At 38.1% G+C, this 16,682-nt stretch overlaps 3 protein-coding genes across 6 annotated transcripts in view; all 3 read left to right on the forward strand.

The window, feature by feature from the left end:
- Positions 1 to 41: 41 nt before the first annotated feature.
- Positions 42 to 4,774, forward strand: LOC110846945 (beta-1,3-glucan-binding protein). 2 transcript variants are annotated; one of them, XM_022093783.2, is made up of 10 exons: positions 42 to 684; positions 771 to 1,794; positions 1,871 to 2,087; positions 3,080 to 3,210; positions 3,302 to 3,456; positions 3,586 to 3,730; positions 3,810 to 3,828; positions 3,898 to 4,161; positions 4,258 to 4,508; positions 4,614 to 4,774. In XM_022093783.2, the coding sequence occupies exons 2-10, from the start codon at positions 1,789 to 1,791 to the stop codon at positions 4,713 to 4,715; spliced, it is 1,290 nt and encodes a 429-aa protein (XP_021949475.1). In that variant the 5' UTR covers positions 42 to 684; positions 771 to 1,788; the 3' UTR covers positions 4,716 to 4,774. The 2 variants fall into 2 exon arrangements, with proteins under 2 accessions (XP_021949475.1, XP_035705779.1); XM_035849886.1 differs by lacking the exons at positions 42 to 684; positions 771 to 1,794; positions 1,871 to 2,087 and adding an exon at positions 2,751 to 2,974.
- A 507-nt stretch (positions 4,775 to 5,281) lies between these two features.
- LOC110846499 (neurofilament heavy polypeptide) lies at positions 5,282 to 8,588 on the forward strand. Of its 2 annotated transcripts, none has more exons than XM_022093278.2 (4): positions 5,282 to 5,442; positions 6,114 to 6,218; positions 6,342 to 6,896; positions 7,065 to 8,588. In XM_022093278.2, exons 1-4 carry the CDS (start codon positions 5,386 to 5,388, stop codon positions 7,440 to 7,442), a joined length of 1,095 nt encoding a protein of 364 aa, XP_021948970.1. In that variant the 5' UTR covers positions 5,282 to 5,385; the 3' UTR covers positions 7,443 to 8,588. The 2 variants fall into 2 exon arrangements, with proteins under 2 accessions (XP_021948970.1, XP_035705780.1); XM_035849887.1 differs by lacking the exon at positions 5,282 to 5,442 and adding an exon at positions 5,532 to 5,644.
- Positions 8,589 to 15,008: 6,420 nt separating this feature from the next.
- LOC110846946 (cadherin EGF LAG seven-pass G-type receptor 1) overlaps positions 15,009 to 16,682 on the forward strand; it is a 34,391-nt gene continuing 32,717 nt past the window's right edge. Inside the window, exons 1-2 of one of the 2 annotated variants that reach the window (XM_035849889.1) lie at positions 15,009 to 15,187; positions 15,735 to 15,763. The gene's annotated coding sequence lies outside the window, so the exon portion shown is untranslated. Of the gene's footprint in view, positions 15,764 to 16,682 lie in introns of both variants that reach the window. The other variant, XM_035849888.1, reaches the window with a different exon arrangement.

A 16,682-nucleotide genomic window follows, 5' to 3' on the forward strand; every position in this document is an offset into this window, starting at 1 on the left:
AACTTAAAATAAACAAATTTTCGGTCGGGCAAACTTCGCCACTGCTGGTCTGATCTGCACAAAGGACGGAGGATGACTGACTCAAATGAAGAAATGCTTTAGAAAACTGGTGATGATGGCGTCGCGTCCCTTCTGTTCACGTGCTTATGCTCATTTTTACTTGGGAAGGGCACCACGCTTTGCAGTTTGCTTGGTGCATCTTCACGACCTTTTGACCCACTTTTAACAATACAGAGGTGGATAATATTTTATCCTATCTATTTATTCCAGACTTATGAATAAGACTCCCACTATATGTCTTATAAACCCAATATTAATGCAGAACTACATCATGTATGTACTAAATATTCATATGTGATGACAGTGTCAACACCGCGAGTAATGGTGATAAGTGTGGTTGACTGATTAAAAGTCATACAAAAAAGCAAGAGCATCAGAACATCTTTATGATGCCAATTTGCCATTAAACTTGTATTTTGGACGATGTGTAAATATGCAAAGAGAGGCTCAGTTCTGATTGAACCTTGTTTCTTGGCTGATAAATAAATTGCAATAAAATGGTGGTTCTTCATACCCTTCAGAAAACTGTGATATTTTCACTTATTTCCATATTTTCTGGCTGTCTACCAGCAATACAAGCAGCGAGTCATCCTTATCTTCAAGCTATCCATGTTTTAGATCCCGGTATATGGTTATTTTTTAATATTAAAAATATTCTATTTTACGTAATGATAACGAGTATTAAATTTTTTAAATGCCAACAATGTTAGAGGTCCAGGAATTCAAGTATCACAACAGTTGGAATGCGGATCAGTGGGTTCAATGGGTTCGAAATCTGTATAATCAAGACTTGGCTGAGCTGAGGAGAAATCGATCTGAAGGCGAGGCTTCTGGGCCACGACGACACGGTCAGTGGGTCAACATCATCATAATTGCGACTCCGGAAGAAATAAATTCAGCTTTTTCCCAACTCTCCACTAAATCTTACCCGGATGATAAGCCCGATTTTCTATGGAGTGACATCTCATTTCCCGTGTTCGTTGTTGTGAGGAAATCCATGACTAATCAGGGTGCAGATGATAACGATCTCCCAAGTTCTCACTTTAACGTCTTCAACTGTTCCGACAAGAAAATGTACATTAATGCCCAAGTTGATGTGTCCACTTTCATTCCGCTCTCCATTAAACATTTGTTTCCTAAAAAAGTTAAAAATCCAATAGACACACTAAGGATTCCACTAATTACATGCACCAAAGTTGGTAAAGCCAGAGGACTCTTGGACGAGATAATGTTTCAACTTAAAAGCAGATAATTATCATTCTGAAGTGTGCATTTTCATTTATTTCTAATTTATTTGTTTGTTGTACATATATGTATTTAAACATAGGCAAAACAGTACGTGATGTATAATAAATAGTTTACTTAAAACTTTTCATCATTCATTTTCGTATAAACTTTTAAATATTCCGTTGCACTAAAATGCTATGCAGTTTGTATCCAGCCTACAATACACGTTGCACATAATCTGTAGTTAAAATATCTTGAAGTTGTTGATGGTGTTACGTAAACGCATGCATGCAGACTGCACATGTTAATTGTATTTTTAACTTTATGAGCTTTTTGTGTGAAGCATCTTACCTTTCACGAAGTTATTAAATATACACAATCAATACAGTCAACTCCAGTCTGGTTGTTGCATAATTACATGACACATACCCATTTAAACTGTTTGGTGGTATCAAAAATTTTAGTCGTTCGTTCATTTATACCAACTTCCGGCCTAAAACTATGAACGTAAATATATGATCATAAATTACTCATCGTTTGCCTAAAGTTGAAGTAATAATGTTATCTTGTTTGATATTTAAAGACCTGGACTTTCTCATCATGGATAAAATCCCAACCAGAGGAGAAAGAACGGACATACTTTAGAGATAAACTTCAAATTTTATCATTAGCCTTCCTGTTCTTTGTGTTTGTACTTTTATTTGTTCTCATATTTGCTGCCATTGGGGTATTGTGGTCGTTGAAAGGCCGATACGGATATAACAGAATCATCGAGCCGGCAGATACTTTGCCAATTAACGGTAAGCTTCTATATAATAAACTATTGTGCAACGAATAATAGCCAATGAAACACTAACATATAAATCCAACGTACGGAGATGCGAAACTAAATAATACCACTGACCAATGTCATTCAGTCAGGAAAAAATCATAAATGGCATTTAACAAAAATTGTGCGACATTTGTCAGAATTCGTATGCACGACAGCCAAAAAAGCCAGCATGGTGCAATATGTTCATGTTTTAACGATGTTCAATTTACAAGTCTAGGAATATATTTTTAAACATGTTTATTCGTTGTAATAAGATATGACGTGTATTCTAAAAACTATAACAATCAAAGTATTTATCCCATGTGTCCCACGTTTCAATCGTGCATACGAAGTTATCACACGTTAATGAGTGGTAATACTCGTATCGAAAAATACGCATACATATGTAGTATTTGTATTACTAAATAAAAGAATTTGAAGTTCTGGAGCACTTTTCCAAACTGTCGAGTTAGCATTGGCAATGAATGAACACAAGGTTTCCCGGAAATTGCCCTGATTGTGCTGCGTATGCAAAGATCACAATAATTACAAAACATAATGCACATCGCGTGATTGAATTGATATTGTACCTGCTTCAAGTACAGCACTAGTAAGGTCGTAATTGTGTGCTTCCTCCGGCATACCAAAATATATACCAACTCATCATCAGTAATATAACCGAAGTCGATTTAAAATCAGTCTTCATCAATTCGTGTGAATTTCTAGTCTTGATCACAATTCATACGTACATATATTTTAAACGTTAGAAAAAAATAATATTTAACATGGGACAATTCATAATGCGTTCCTCTCTTCATACGACGCTTATTATGGTGCTGTCATTCGGATTACTTTCTTGTGCTGCATTCTTTGAAGGTATACATTGTGCAAGGGGGTTGATTTTAAGGGTTTTAAGATACAAACTTTTCACATATTAAATAAATATCGTTGATTGTTGTTAACCCTGTTGTGCTTGTTTAGACAGGAAAGAGTGGTCAGTCACGGAGTCCACCTATGGAAGGGCGAAACCGAAGGCACTAATTTTTAGAGAAGAATTTAATACCCTTGATCTTGATTTGTGGGATCATGAAATTACCATGAGTGGCGGAGGAGTAAGTGTGCAAATATTATTAGCATGCAACATGCAGTGAAATGAAGTATGCAAAAATTAATTCTCTAAAAAATATATGCATGTACGCACAGAATGGAGAATTTCAAGTGTATCAAAATAACCGGTCAAATAGCTATGTGAAATATGGAAAACTTTACATAAAACCAACCCTCACAGCGGATAAGTTTGGAGAGGATTTTTTATACGAAGGAAATTTGCAATTGGGAGGTCCTGCGCCGGCAGACCAGTGAGTTAGAGATGATTTTCCTTGTCGTAGTCTATTTTATTGATTAAAATTAAATCCAGATTAAATCCAGTACTATCATATTATTGAGAAATTAAAAAAGTCGACTAATCTCAATCTCTATAAATAAAGATGCACAAACCCTTTGTGGGAGGGATGTGAGCGTCGGGGCACCCAAAAAAGTATTCTCAACCCAATAATGAGTGCCAGGCTTAGAACTGTACACTCCTTTGCCTTCAAGTATGGAAAAGTGGAGATAAGAGCGAAAATTCCAACAGTAAAATCAGTTTAAAAACAAATAACATAGACATTTAGATAAGTTCTAGTATGACTAATGATATATTTTATGATGATAGGGCGATTGGCTATGGCCAGGTAACGTTTAAATCTAAAAATAGGTACACATTTAATGTCGTAACGAATATTATTGATATATATATGCAGGAATTTGGCTTCTTCCTTTGAAAAACCAATACGGTTCATGGCCTGCTTCTGGAGAAATTGACATTCTTGAGGCCCGAGGAAATACCGATTTAAAAGACAAAGATAAAGTGCATATTGGCACGGAACAAGTGTCTCAAACTTTGCACTACGGACCCTTTCATCCCATCAACGGATGGCAGAAAACACATTTTTCAACAAACTCTGATAAAGATAGCAAAGCGTATGACATAGATTTTCATGTGTATGAGTTGCATTGGACGCCAGGTATAAAAATCATGGTCAATCATAACTCTTGACCATGAATTTTACATGGAAATCTTCATAATTAGTTTAATCAAAGGGTTCCAAAATCTTTTCCAGATTTTATCAAATTCAGTATTGATGGAGATCCTACAGCAGAGGTGCATCCGACGGAGGGTGGCTTTTGGGAAATTGGGGGGTTTCCTGATAATATTGACAATCCTTGGAAGTATGCAGAAAACCCTAAAATGGCACCATTTGATCAAAAGTTTTACATATTACTGAACGTTGCTGTTGGTGGGACCAATTCCTATTTCCCTGACTCGGCAAAAGGTCCTTATACGAAACCCTGGAAAAATAATTCTCCTACGGTCAGTTCATTTTGCTTGACTTGATAAATAATCACAAGTCCTCACTCCTCAATGGCTGTTTTTACAGTGAACTTGACAATAACATATTTCAATTGATTTATTTAGCCCATGCTGGACTTTTGGAAGGGGAAGAAAAACTGGTGGGCAACATGGAAAGGAGAAGATGCTGCCTTGGTGGTTGATTACATACGCGTTTATGCAATTTAGACTTTTTTTTATAAAAAAAACAATCGAACTAAAACCAATTTCATATAAGAAACCATCAACTGAGGAATTACAAAATAAGTCCACTTTACTTATCTTTTATAAAAATGCAGTTAGAGTTTACACTAATTGTCTCATTTTCACCCGATTTTCATGGGACGATGATGCCCTGCCCAGTACTCTCCAATAACTTGAATTATTATTGTTTTTGACCATTCCGTCCAATTGCATTCATATCCCATCATCGCATTGCATTGCATTGTTCTCCGTTACACACACACCACATTATGCATTGCATGCCAAGGAGAGAGATAGTAATAAGACAACGCCGCTGAAAGTGTGATGATGATGGAGAATACAATGGGACTTCCACGTATAACGTGCAGTTTCTCACCATTTCCATCTCTGCTCTTTTAGCGGACGGAAAGTGACGAATAAATAAACGATAAGATGTAAATAGATGATAAAATAAATAGATTAATTGGTGGGACGAGGTTGTTGGAGGGTGTGCGAGGATTTCCGTGAAGGCGTAAAATTAAAAACTGGCGGGGTGAGACGCACTCCTGGCGAAACCCCGCCTCCCTTCGCTCACTCTCCAAATCTCCCACTCTGCTCATCCTCCACTCTTTCACTACCACTCTTCAGTTCTTCTCCGCCACTAATCTGCGCAAAAATGGCAGACGCCAAACCGGAAACCAAGGCCGAGACCGTTACACCCCCTGCGAAACAGGTAACATCTTATCATCAATTCATTCCTCTCTTTCAACACTCCAAAGAGAAGGCTAGAAACGGCTCCGGGGCTTTCTTGGGGGTCGGCCCGCTCTCTCAAATATATCCTCAAATATATTTCCCCATCCGCCAACCGACAATAATATTCATAAAAATAATAGTGCATTCAAGAAAGGATTTTTATCATCAAAATGGAAGTTGAGGTCAGTTTTTCAGTGGGGATGTCACCCTGGGGGTTTTGTGGGGGGAGGAAATGTCATAAATTGTTGAAATAGCTGAAATAAACGAGAGAATAGGACATCATGGCGCATGGACTGGGTGGACGGGCTATCCTTCCAGTATTTTTGTGCTGGTGGGAATGCTGGACTCCACGAATATAACTTTGTGGCTTAAATGGCTGTCGGCTCTTCCGCGTCTTTACCCCGAGTCAAGTTCATCAGTTCATTGCAGAATATCATGTGCAATATTCCCGCCCCGGTTATTTGTAGAAATAATAATTACAATTTTTAGACCCTTAGAGAAAGTACAAGATTTTAGAGGCAATATGAATGAGAGAGATGCATTATTATGGATAAAAAAAGAGCATCGTCGTCGTTGCAGAATGTCACACTTGTTTATAAGATATTAATGCAATGACTAGCTAATTTTAAAAACATTGTACACTTTTTTCAGGATAATGAAAGTACGGAAAAGCCAAAGGGACGTCGTGGCAGTGCAGGACGCCCGAAAGTGTCCCAAATTATGAAGGCGGTCCAAGAAGGAGAAGCTCTTCTTAAGGTGCATATATATACTTGTATTTTATAATTCTAATATAATCATATATAAATTAAATGCAAGCGTGTAAGAGAAAGTGGATAATGAGACATAATCTGATCGACCGTGTTCTCTCCTTATTTCTAGGAAATGGGCCACACTGAGGATGGACCAGAAGTTGAAGGAAGGAGACGTACTAGATCATCCGCTCGTGGTGGACCACCCCCACCATTAACGCCGCCACCTGTGAAACGTGATCGTAAGTCGGCAGCTGCTTCAAATTCTACAGAAAAGAAAAAGGCTACGCCGACCCCTCCTGCTGCCAAGGGACGCAGAGGTCGAAGAAAGAAGAGCGATGTCGTGGAAGATGAAGACGCTGTCCCCGAAAATAATGGAGATGTAGAGATGCATGATGCTGAAGAAGAAACTGAAGAACCTAAAGCTGAAACTAAACCAACTAAAGTTGAACCTAAAGCTAAAGTTGTAGAAGAAGTCGTTGAGAAACCCAAAGAAGAGGCTTCTCCAACCCCAGTTAAAGAGGCTCGGGAACGTAAGGTCGTTGACAGCAAAGAAAAAGCCAAAGTTGAAGAACCCAAGGAGAAACCCAAAGAAGAGGTTCCTGTAGCAGAACCAAAGCGAAGTCCGGAAAAACCCGTCAAAGAAGTTAAAAGTAACGATGTTTCAAAATCCCCAAAACCTAAGGTTAGTTAAAAGTAGTCACCTATTACTACTCAAATATGATGTATATCATATAATTGTTTTCTACTTTAGTATGTAATTCATTAATTTCCTGTATATCCAACAAAGTTGAATTTAATTAATACCATTTCATATATATTTATTCTGCATTGTGTGTATGTGTGTACACAGGTTGAGGAAGCTAAACCCGAGACTCCAAAGAAGCCCGAAGACAAAATTCCAACCCCAGTTAAAGAGACTCCACCTCCTCCTCCTCCCACGATCGTAGAAAAGCCTCGGGAACCAGTTAAAACTTCACCACCTGTTGTTATAGAAGCTAAGAAGGAAGAGAAGAAAGAAGCTCCCTTGTCCCCAGTAGTGGTGCCCCCAGCAGTGACAGTGAGCAATGCAAACTGCACCACCCCTGAGAAAAAAATTCCATCGTCTTCGTCACTAGAAGCTGATAAGGAGGTGAAAGGACAAAGCCCTGCAGTTACTACATCCCCTGTTAATAACGGTAACAGTAACACTTCCGTAAATGCTGCCGTATCTCCACCAAAGGCGGATTAAACTGAACATCGTTAGTAATAACCTTTTTCAAATGAGGTGTTAATTGTAATTCGCGAAAATCATCATATTTGCACATAACATACATTTATACATCTTGACTTTTTAGACTTCCTTGTGTTTAGAATTTTCAGTACGCAATTCCTTGAGCTCCTCCTGTTTTTTTAAAATCCATTTCATTTAAGAAACATTGGGAATTATATATACATATATAAATGAGTTTGCGCTATTTTTGTTTGTTAATTTGAGTATATATATATACTCATACAAATAGTCTTTATAGCTAACAACAAATGTGTATGTCGTTTAAATATACTTTTTTTTGTCTCTTTCAAAATTCCACATTTTGTGATTCTAAATGAATTTGCATTTGCACAATTTTGTGAAGTCGATCATCTCTATGTTTTGAAATAAATAAAAGTAAATCAACCTTTTATATGCAAAAATAAAATCTCCTCGGTATGTATATCCGCCTCACAGTTCGACTTCACAACACATCCCTCACTATTTAATTATTAGATATTATCTTGACTTTAACAACAGATTTAAGTTTTACTACTGTGTGAAAATAAACAGCCGATAATTAGCCTGTATGTAATGTAAAGCGTGATTTGTAGCTTGGTACAACTGTATTCAACTTTTATATATGATATAAATCATTTTATCGGGTATTGGTATTTTCTCTAGTGTAAACCATACTATTATATAAAATTACGACTTTATTTGGATGAACCTGATTATAACGGTAGCGTAAAAATGAGTAATTAATGAGACAGGGTGGACCCGACCCTTGCATTAATTTGTTTACAAACTGTTCTCTTACATTATAAATATATAAATATTTGTGTTACTCTGACTGAAGTACCAAAAATCAAATGTTTCAAATCACTCTCATATTATTATTACTATTATTAGCATGATATAGTTTAAGAAACCCTAGCACTAATATTGTTAAGAATATAAGAATATATAGAATTAATTAGAGTCTCAGGTCCGATAATGATAACTTTAACGTTGATTACGTCTTGGTTTTCCTTGATATCTTAAGATAAATCACGTGAAACCAATGTAATTCCAGGTCGGTGTCTTAAGTACAGCATTCTAACCTCAAGAAATAAAAGAGAGTTAACATTTTGTGAAAGAAATCCACTCTGAAATTCTGTCTAGCATTATTTATTGAATTTTAATATTACCCTTATTCTGCATGCCCCCAGAACCAGCATCAGATAAGTAGTCCCATAGGTTTCGCACAAAGCTGTTTAATTTCAACTAGAAAATGAAAAACAAATCAACTTGACGTGCATATTATGTTATGTTGTTTTTCTGATGTTGCATTGCAGTACTCATGAAATGGCAATGCTTGAAACTGACAAGCAACGATAAACTTGAGACGTCAGTTTCAGTCCTCACAGCAGCAGCAGCAGCACTCCGATTTAGTTGAGATGCCCACTAAACTCCTCAAATATGTGTCACTGCTGCCTCGCCGACACTACAACAGCGTTCAAGCCTGCTGCTAACTTATGTAGCTCGTACCCACAACTGGAGAAATTGTTGCAAAGAAAGTGAAAGTCGAGATGAGATTTTAACTCGGAGTGTAGTGCTAAGAGGAAACTTTGTCCTACCACGACTTGAATCGGCAGTGGTGGTGAAAGTTGCTGAAGCTGCTGCGAGAGACGGAAATTCCGATCTTGTCACTCACTCACGTTTTCATCGCCATTTTCTCCTCAATTATTATTATTGTGTGCCAGAGAGAGAGCCAGGATAAAAGTTTCAGAGCAAACAAGCTGCCAAACTCGCTCTTTTCTTTGCCATCTCCTCTCTAATAAATAATGTGATGTAATCAGAAATGGAATTAGGTGGAGTGGGAGGAGGACCAGTCTGACGCTACGTTTGGTTTGACAAAGTCCAAGTAACAACGAGGGTGTCGAAGACAACAAAGGCATCCTCTCGCCCTCCATACTTTGAAACCAGCAACAGAAGATCTCAATTATCAACATTGCATTGACAGAACTTTGACATTTGTCAAAGTTGTGTGCCACTTTGAAGTGGACTTTTCCTCTCTTTCTCTTCCTCCTCATAGATAAGTAAGTAGTAGCGTGAATGAATGAGACTGACATCAGTACTTCGGGAAAGGTTAGCATAATTTAACTAATATTGGGTCATCTTGCCAATAATTAGCTTCATCTAAAAATCCATCTTTCCATATGCCAAGTGCATGCATGTGGAGAACTGCTTTTAGTCAGTCTTTCATGTCAACGTCTTTCTTAAATAAAACGAGGAGCTTCGAAGCTATATTTTATCAACTTATTGATACAACTAAGGTGACTAAGGTGTCTTTTCGGTTTAGAACAGCAGGGTAAAAAAATTAAGGAGAGCATGATGGTTTTGTAACCCATTTTGTAACTTTTTTCTTGTGGCATTGGCCCGTTTAAATTCGAAAAAGTTTTTCACGAGCTCCACCACTTTTCCGCGGAGAACGGAATAAGATCATTTATCACGCCCCCGTTTTCTCCTTGCATATTAGGCATAACTTTTATCAGTCAGATTATTGATCTTATTGTACTTTTAATCGGCTGACTGACTGAGTTGGCGAAAAAGAGAATGTGGGATCTCGGAGAAACTTTTACTGTTTGAAAAAATGTCTAAAGAAATGCGTAAAAACTTGAACGTGTTTTCATTGAAATTGGATGTATGTAAATGCACATATAGCCAAAAGAGAAAAGTTGAATTTAAAATGCTCTCGACCTACTATCGCTATCACCACCACCGTCATTTGTCTACTTGCTGACTAAAGGTGATCTTGAAGGAGAAAATCCATTTGAAGTATCTGACATGGCAAGAATTGAATTTCTAATCGCTTCCTTTCCAAAAAATAAATAAAAAAAGGTCTGGGAGTCGGTGAAATGGATAAGTCGTCTTAAATAAGGAATCCGATATGTCGAGCGTCTTATAAACTCCGTTGGGCAGTAGAGCGAAATTGAGATGGATGAATCACGTCATCGTGAGTGAGATAGTACGTACGTACGTATAAGCCCAGATAAGCTAGTTGGTAGAGTGAAGTGTGTTCTTCGTCGTCCTTGGGTCTAGATGGCTCTTTCAAGTGAAAGTGTTTGTTCCGTTAGATTTTAGATTCCATTTCCGCCTGGAAATGCATTCCTTCCAGAAAAAAATATTCTTTCATATGGACGAATCCCTCATTGTCCATCCGGCACTTACAAGCCCATTTATCATGCATACGTCTCGTATTATTGTAGAAAGGTGCGAGTTAATCAAATATGAATGTCTGACTACTGATTGCAAGAGAGATATGATATACTTCCTTTGATATCCAAAATGAAAATTCCACACATACATCATAAAAACTAGGACTTACAACATTTCCACACATGTGCTATGGGATTATATTCCAAAAAGTTGATATTTGCCCATGATAATGCTATGAACTTTAAAACTAATACTATTTTATTATATTCATTTCCTGGTTTCGTTTATAAATACATACATAATTGGACTTTCAATGTTCATTTTTTGTAGGACGGCCACCGGTTTATTGGTTCAGACACACATATGCAGAACTATAATTCAACCCTCTCAAATCCTACCCGGTAATGGCCTAGTTACACAGACAAAATATTGCCATAAATACTTATTAATATTTCAAGGAATCCAGGCTGCAGTTTTTCCGGCAGACTACGAAGCATTATAAAACTAGCACGAATTTATAGCAAACTCAATTGCAGATGCAAATCCTAGTTCAATTACAAGATTTCGTTGAAACAGACATAAGTGCATGCCACTTGGTGGAATGAGGCTTGAGAAAACCAACATCTGCTCATCCTAAATCCTAACTGGTTAGATTGTCAAAATTACAATATGCAATCCAGCCAGATTGCCGAAATTATATAATGGCTCTATTTAAACACGGAGAGTGTCACACTCGTTGACTGGTTTTCCATTCTCATGTAATGAATAATACGTGTCCTTTGCCTAATTAAATGAGAACAAGCGAGAAATTGTATAATTAATTAGCTACACATTTTAAACACAAACTTCTCTTTCTGCGATTGATTCCGAGGGCTTTTACAGATAAACGGAACCTACAATGGTATACAACTTTCTCCAACCTTAGCAAGTACTATTGACACTCGATACTCGTGATGCTCGATCGAACAGAATTTTTTCTATTCCTTCCATTATCCCATATTATTAGTCACTGGAGCTGAAGCGAATCACACCACCAAAGGCATACTTCCAGCGAAAGCAACAAAGTATGTATGCGGTACACAATTCGGATATTGCTGGGTGTGAGTTACCAAAAAAGCACATTACATGAGCCCACACCTGACGATGTGGAAGAAAAGCTTAGTATCGAAATCAGAATCACAGACGCATGTCTTCCTACATATATGTTCCCGTATCATCCCTTTGAAAATGGCTTGCGTTTCTATTTGTATTGACTGACGCAAGTTGACATATTTGAATCCGACCATGCAGAAGTGCAAGCAAAAGTCAGTCACACAAAAGTCCTCGTTTATTTATTTTGCCAAAAGTCCATATTCGAATGAGTCAGCATACGTAGGAAATGTGAAGCTTGGTGGGCAAATAACCTCGTGTGGCAATTATAATACGACAATGCTCGAATCTGAAGCGGATGAAAAATCATTTGGTCACGTTACACACCAAAATCGAACTGTCATAGATATGTATCAGACTCACAGAAGAACCAACATATTTGGAAATGATGCTATGTCGTCACCCAGAGTTTGATCTTTTATGCTCCTTTCAAATAAGCATGTCTAACATCAAACAAATAGATACAATATCTACCGATGCAATATGTACACATCAAAATGTGCACAGATTTAGGGAAACAGTAGTAGCACCGTCATATTAAGTATTATTATTACGTCTCCTGCTTGGTTTCAATATCCAGATACCCATTGTCATCAAATTTCTCTCCACTGCTGCTGGTACATGCAAAGTTCCAAATCATCAGCTCCAAAACAATACAAACTATGGCACTGTATTTATTCGTTATCGCTTTCTCCACCTTTCACAAACTGACGCTCAACCAACCAGACATTTGTTTGCTTTCACCAAATCTCCACCCTGCACATTCCAGTTGAACGAGAGAGCCAGATCCCAAATTATTTGTTATCTATCATTGTGAGCGGACGTTTTACGAGCTACTTTATGGATAAGAAATGGTCGATAAGTACGAAGAAAATGAACTTTTGGTCCTTCAGCTAAATGACTGACAGTGGGTTTATTCGCAATAATGCGTATGTATACAACGTCGAAGCAAACCAACCGCACTATAGTTTCTCCACTCGTTGGTGCCTCGGTATGGTTCAGTGCGACCAAATATATAGTTGAGAAAAACAAGAGAAATCATTTATTGCTGATTACTCATTAGGAGAAAGAAGAATGCAGTAACGATGAGAATCAGTAAAGTCGTAAACTTGCGGAGTGAGTGTGATTATGATTTAAAGATATGGATGCACAGGCAGAAACATATCTCATTCTACTCGACTTGCCACATCATTGGCTAGAGTTACAAAGCACACAGAGGCTCTTCCCTTTTGATGATAAGTCCATTTTATTGCTGGCGATTCATCTCAAAGTTTAAGCCTTGCTCACTAAAGTTCCCCAGCATTTCTACATAAAGTGCACCATCATCATCGAAGGTTGTTAACATCGCACCACCCCATCGGTTGAGTATCATTATCATTCAATATCAAGGACATTCTCCGGGGGGGTTACCTCCTGTTGGTGTGTCTGCTTTGTGTCCTATTCATTCTTCCAGGAAATCAGCACAACTGTTCAAAGTTGATATACATTGATTTGCATATACGTACATATGAACATCCAGCCATATTTAGATAGTTATTTTGTTGTTTTACCTGAATATTGTTTTGTCTGTTTTTGTTGTGTGTGGCAAAAATCCCAACAACTCCGCAATTGCACATGGACAAATAACGACAGCACATCTTGGGTGTTGGGTTGGTAAATGACGTCTGTCCAGATTTTGTCAGCTAGCCCTTTGGAAGTGAGGACATGGGGAAAGTAAATCCATATCGACTAATGGGCGCAACTCTCCCAGTGTATGCACGCACAGTTGCTAAAGTGGTGGTGGAGAAAGCTGATTAGAAAAAAATCCAGTAACAAATCATCTCCTCCGTGGAATTGAACTGTAACCCTGTCATCTGGTCTATCTGGAAAATCGCTAAGCTGCCCCACTTCGACAACAACTTTTGTCTACCCACTTTCACCGAAATTGATATTGACTACTCCAAGGAGAACGATAGCGAAAGTGGTCTGATGCCTTCACACTCTCACGTTGCCTGTCTCCCTGCCTACCCTGCCTGCCTGTGGGACGTTGAGACATCGCCAAAGTCCACCCGCACACCGTGCTCAAGTTTTTGAGCCATGGCGAATTGGATCTGATCGGACTGCTCCTATCTGCTCGCCCTCCCTCCTTGTCACCAAAAGACATAAACGCGTCTCTAATCCCAAATGATTTGTTGTCCCTCCAGAAGAAGTAGAACTGGATCCAATTTCACCTAACGAGAAATTACTACTGTGTATCGGAACTCTCACTATTAAAACCATTTGCCCTTCTCAACCTGCTATAAAATGGAACAAAACGCTAACCTGTCGTGTGTCGCACATCTTTATTACAGAGTCTCAAATTCCCTTCTGCTCTTGAAGATAGATATATCGTAAAACAGTGCTCCGCGTGAATGTCCATGAAACTAATTTTTTTCAAGAAAAAGAGAAAGAAAGTAAAATCAGAGACTTAAACTGATTTCCCACAAAGTCGAGCACTTTACGAAATACATGTATCGTCTGGTCTCATAAGCCAGCATACGACACTGACATCGACTCATACGAAGGATATGTTCCTTATAAAAATATAAAATAGCAATTCAAAATTTGGCTGAAAGTGTACAGAAATAAAAAATGTACGTCTCCGATATCAAATTGCTGCTTGAATGCCAACCCTAAATCCAAATTTAACGTCTTCAACATATTGAACATATTGCTCTCCTGTACAGACATACATATAACGAAAGGGGCGATTCACTTTGTGATTTTTCCCGAGAATTAACTCCATATTTCATACAATTTTATATCCCACAGTAGTCAACCTAGGAGAGGAAAGCGTCGTCGAGAGATGGGAAATAGCATGGAAGGGAATACACAATTTTTCTGCCTGCGAGAGTTGAGGGGGTTGTTAGGCCTTATGCCTTGGTGGTTTGTATGCAGACCAAAAGAATATCCAAGGCTCAAATCCCTTCCAGGCCCACACTTTCTACATATCCGACGTATTCAGAGCAGCGGAGGAGGTTGAGAAAGTTGAGAAAGAGAGATGAAGCGAATATAAAATCGGAACAAGGGTTTGGTTTGGTGGATGGATGGATGGATGGTGGGAGACGAAGGGCGAGAAAGCGTAACCCAAGCAGTCGTGAAAGAAGAAGTAAAAGACGAAGAAAGTGAACTTCAAGACCACGGTGAAAGCAAGGCAGGCTTCATATTATTCGCCCTGCCTGCCCAACTGCCTCCCTGTCTGCTTACTAAACTTGCCTGCTCTCGTGTGCTCTGCTGCTTATTGCCTCCTCCTCGCCTACGACGATCCACCGCGTTGGGTAGAAATCAGTCTCTCGCTGGCAGCCAAGGCAAAAATATCGGAAGCAACTACTTTCTCCGCCAACTACTCGCTCCAGTATTCACCGAATTTCCATCGGGTCAGTAGACATTTATTCACAGGAGGATCTATTTACCCACAAGCGCAAAATTCCTTTCAATTCTCCACTAATACTACTTTTCTCCCACACTCAAACTCAGGCACTGTATAATACTAATAGGAGGGCTTTGACGAATCCAACACACACACTCACACACAACAGCTCTCAAGCGTTTTTATTTTCTAGTCAGAACGAGTCAGGAGTGAAGCTACGAGAGAATATAAAGAAGCAAGAGAATAGGTTGAGGATTTGTTGGTCGGAATAAAAATGGACATCAAATGATGGATTGTTAACTTTCTAATTCATTATTCTTTCTTTCCGGTAGCAGTGTGACAAAAGGTTTCCCAGATAAATCATACACTTTTGCGTGCTCACTGTTGAATCTTATTCCAATTTGATACGTGACCGTGTTCTCAATATTTTTCAGTCCAAAAAGATTCATTCTATTTTCAAATAATTTGTCACTAGAAACACATACATTACAAGTTTTTGACATATTGATTTCCGATCCCGACTAATTTCTAAACAAGATCAAATTCCATTCAAGGCGACTGACAACGAGGAATTACTTTTGGGGTAAGTTGTTATATTGCATGTTTTCCGTGTAAAAAGGCATTCGCATGTTTTCGGTCTGCAAAGGAATGGTCACTTAATAAAAGGCAAACACCTACACTTGCGACATATGGTCTTGGTTTCCGTTGCATTTGCACTCGGCGATTTTATTAATAAATTTTCTAGGCAGTTGTCGTGGGTCAGGTTAACCCAAGTGGTGAGTCTGCCGGCATGTTGATCGAGTGCAGAATAATGTAATGGAGTTAAGACGCAGATATTCTCAAAAGGGAACTTTATTCTGCTACATCTTATCGATTGTTTATACACATTTACAACAGTGAGTGCTTTGGTCATGAGTGTGTGAAGACGGCTGTAATGTAGCAGTATCAAACAACGGGATTATATCGATAAAGTATCAATTACTTGCTGATTGATTCTTCTAATAATAGGCCATTGAAATGTCAAGGCTCCTGAAGTTTTATCAGAAGGATTGAACGAAAACATGATTATGATAATTGAATAAGATTTGCTAGTCTCACTTTGCCCCATATGGATGATTATGGAGAAAGCAACTTATTACACTTCGGTTATTTCGTTTAATTCAGACTTCCATTTTGAACGGATTTAAAATTAAGTTAAACTTAATTGAGTATTAAGTTAATAGCACTATTAAATTACACTGACGCAGCATACATTTAATGTATTATAAGTTTTGCGTTTATTCGGAGAAGTTTTCTTCAATAAACCAGTTCACTAGAAATTATACACGAATAAATTATAAAAGGAAAATCTTTTAGCCAGACTCCTATTTACATTTTGAGACAGCAAGAGCGTGAAATTAAGGCAACTGAAATTATGTAGTAGAGAGGAAGGCTTAAATTTGAATGCATAACATCTATTTTCAATTCTGTAATGAAATTAGGAGAATTGTGGTAATGCAAAG

The sequence above is a fragment of the Folsomia candida genome, unplaced genomic scaffold, assembly GCF_002217175.1.
Source record: "Folsomia candida strain VU population unplaced genomic scaffold, ASM221717v1 Fcan01_Sc003, whole genome shotgun sequence".
NCBI classification, from domain to species: Eukaryota; Metazoa; Arthropoda; class Collembola; order Entomobryomorpha; family Isotomidae; genus Folsomia; species Folsomia candida.